The following is a 3,600-nucleotide window of genomic DNA, read 5'->3' as shown; positions in this document are numbered from 1 at the left end:
AATCCAGCACGGAAGAAGCCTTTTGGAGTAAACCACGCTGCGAAAGTACGGCAAGACCAAGCCGCCGACTTCCCGCTCGTCGCTGCCGCCTAACTACCCAGTGCAGCCGCAGGGACACCTGTCCGTCGCGTGGAAATTGATACGACTGAATCACCGCCGTGGCCACCCACTCGCCCACCGAGAGCGCATCTGATGACGTGGGACATTCGCCTACGCCGCTACACGTCCCCGCGGTACACGGTGCCGACTTTGCTGTCACCGCTACCTGTGTCACCAGGAGATCTCCGCTCACAGGGCACCCAGACCGTGCCACAGTCACGGGTCCACCGAGGCCTCCAGATTCAGCCTTTTACAAGCGGAGCAGAGACGCAAACGGACAGTGAGTGGGAGGCACCGACCACCGAGAGAGGAACCCAGGCGTGTATTCCAAGCGCCGTAGACACAGGCTACCCGGACCGAGGACGCGGACTTCGAATACCGCGAGTCCTACACACCACCGGGAACACCACCTGCGTGGAAGAAAGCCGGCCCGTGGGGGCCACGCCAACCGCTCCACCGCACCCGGAGCCGTGCCTCATCTGGGGCGAACGCCCACTCCAACATTAGGGCACAACCAAACGGGTGAGGGTGAGGCGGGTCGTGCGGGGTGTTCCGCAGGGGTCGGTCCTGGGGCCGCTCCTGTGGAACCTAGGATATGACCCCGTCTTACGCGCCGCCCTCCCCCTAGGCTGCTGGCTGAATGGCTTTGCAGACGACACATTCCTGGGGGTCGAGGGCAACAGCTGGGAGAAGGCCATACGTCTAATAGCGTTTTCGATTGAAGCGGATTTGATCGACCCGAGATCGATTAATGACGTCACACGTTCTGCCTCGGGTTACTAGGGATTCATCGAAATATCAACCCATGTTCGACCCATAAACAATCCGCTATAATTAAAAATAAATATTACAATATCCAGGAAAATAATATTATATTATCCAGTAAGTGTCATGTAAGTTCATTGTTATTTATGTTATTGTATTGGGAAAAGAAAATTAAGTTAGATTAGATATGCTTTAGGTTAGATATGCTTTTCTGATGTAAATGTTGTATGTAAATATATATTAATAATAAAATGTTTTTTTTACAGATATTGAACCATGTTAGTAAAAAGGATTATCTATGATAATAATAAAACAATTCAAAATAATAAAGGTATTTTATGTGAAATTAGAAATAATAAAGGTTAGAGTAAGATAATTGCAAATTTAATATATATAACAACATTATATCTCGCAATAATTAAAAATCGTAGTATTATAAACTAAACATCTGTTTTTGTTTTAGGTGAAACTGAAATGAAATTTATATCCACAACCTATTTGGAATCAATAGGTCTTATGTTTAATGTATTTGATGACTCGGCATCATCATCAGGTAAATTTATTAATTAATATTTTATTAATTAATCTTTGTATTAGTCAATTTGCTTATTATAAGTATATAAATTTTTTAATTAATTTTTATTAAATTTTATTATAATAAAATAGTTATATTATATTTTTTTCTTAGGTACACAGAATAGAGAAACCTGTAATATTCAATGCGACAAAGAAAATGAAAATAGTTACATCATTATCAATCAAACACATAAATGGAATGAAAAAGAAACAAAGTATTTACTCGATCAATACTGTCTATATTTTCCACAAATTGGTCTATTTCGAGTTTTTAAAAATAAAGCCGCTATATTTGAACAAATAAGTAAAGACTTGTATCAACAATTTAACATAAGAGTTACTGGACCACAATATTCTAACAAATATAAAAATGTTAGTAGGCAGCATAAAAATGCCTTATCTGGTAATAAAGTTTCCGGACATGCTCCTACCGAAGTACCTTATGGCAGTGAGTTTGAAAAAAATTAAAAATATAGATGATAGTTTGAAACCTGAAGTTTTAGTTGGCGTCAATCAAACAAAAAAAATAAAAAAAAATAGAGTTTAGCAATAAGAATATTGAGACATATGATATAAGTAATGATAGTGATGAAAAATTTGAATCTGATAAACCAAAAAAGAAAGTAAAATCTAATCAATCGCTGGAGAATGTTCTGCGAGAAATAGCAACCACTGTCGAAGAAAACAAAGATCGACGTCATAAAGAAAAATGTGATTTATTAATATCTTTATTGAGAAAATCAGCAAAAGATACAAGTTCTGAATAAGGTTAAAGATTTAAGATATTGGAATAATAAATAAGATAGACTGAGTTACAAAGCAATATTAAGTTACAAAGTGATTTTGTTGCGTTAATTATGTTATTTTGTTTTATCAACTCAATAAAATATGTACACAAAGTTTATAAATTACGATCGACGTCATAAAGAAATATGTAATTTATTAATATCTTTATTGGGAAAATCAGCAAAAGATTCAAGTTCTGAATAAGGTTAAAGATTTAAGATATTGAAATAATAAATAAGATAGACTGAGTTACAAAGCACTATTAAGTTACAAAGTAATTTTGTTGCGTTAATTACATACTACTACATTATTATGTTGTGTACTAATTATGTTATGTATTACTATATTTCGTTTATTTTATCAACTGAATAAAATATGTACACAAAGTTTATAAATTAAGATCGACATCATAAAGAAATATGTAATTTATTAATATCTTTATTGGAAAAACCAGCAAAAGATTCAAGTTCTGAATAAGGTTAAAGATTTAAGATATTGGAATAATAAATAAGATAGAAAATGAATAGGATATTAGAATAACTTCATATATATTATTTCTAAAAAAATACTGAGTTACAAAGCAATATTAAGTTACAAAGTGATTTTGTTGCGTTAATTACATACTACTACATTATTATGTTGTGTACTAATTATGTTATGTATTACTACATTTCGTTTATTTTATCAACTCAATAAAATACGTACACAAAGTTTATAAATTAAAAAACTGTTTTGAAATAAAATCAACTTTTGAAAAAAAAAACGTAATTAATATTATCTTAATGTAATTTTAATTAAATTAATATTACGTGTCCCTATGTACCCTATGTAAAGTAATGTCTTCCATAAGTTTTGTAGCTAATCGATTTCTTTTTTGTTTACCAGCCTCTCTTTGTTGTAATGGATATAATATATATTCATTTGGTTCAGTATCATGTATTTCCACATATTCTAAAAATTCTAAATTATCATTATTAACAATACACAAATTGTGTAAAACACAACATGCTATTATAAATTTAGACATTTTTAAAACGGACCACATTTCTAAGTGCATTAATTATCTAACCTAATAAGAACAGTATCGTTTTATATACGTATATTAAACGTAAGTATGGTATAAAACTGGTATAGGTATATGGCATATACGTATATAGAATTAACGTTTTTTATACGATAGTGTAATATACGTTTATAACACTCGTTTTTACTACGTATGTTTAATACGAAACGTACTTTATACGTTGGAAAATAGTTTATGTAACACCAGAATTTCATCTACGTTTATAATACGTATAAAAATAATATAATATTCTATTTAAATAAACGTTTTTTTAATACGTTTATAATTTGCAAAAAATATCCCTTTAAATA

General features: G+C 32.9%; 1 protein-coding gene across 1 annotated transcript; it reads left to right on the top strand.

The window, feature by feature from the left end:
- Window positions 1-1,336: 1,336 nt before the first annotated feature.
- On the top strand, window positions 1,337-2,292 carry LOC112466370. The gene is made up of 2 exons (XM_025034435.1): window positions 1,337-1,417; window positions 1,553-2,292. Exons 1-2 carry the CDS (start codon window positions 1,339-1,341, stop codon window positions 1,906-1,908), a joined length of 435 nt encoding a protein of 144 aa, XP_024890203.1. The 5' UTR covers window positions 1,337-1,338; the 3' UTR covers window positions 1,909-2,292.
- Window positions 2,293-3,600: the final 1,308 nt, after the last annotated feature.

This window comes from Temnothorax curvispinosus, unplaced genomic scaffold, assembly GCF_003070985.1.
Source record: "Temnothorax curvispinosus isolate PA1 unplaced genomic scaffold, ASM307098v1 QBEX01016091.1, whole genome shotgun sequence".
NCBI lineage: Eukaryota > Metazoa > Arthropoda > Insecta > Hymenoptera > Formicidae > Temnothorax > Temnothorax curvispinosus.
The sequence above is the reverse complement of the archived record's forward strand: the minus strand, read 5'-3'. Positions and strand labels throughout refer to the sequence as shown.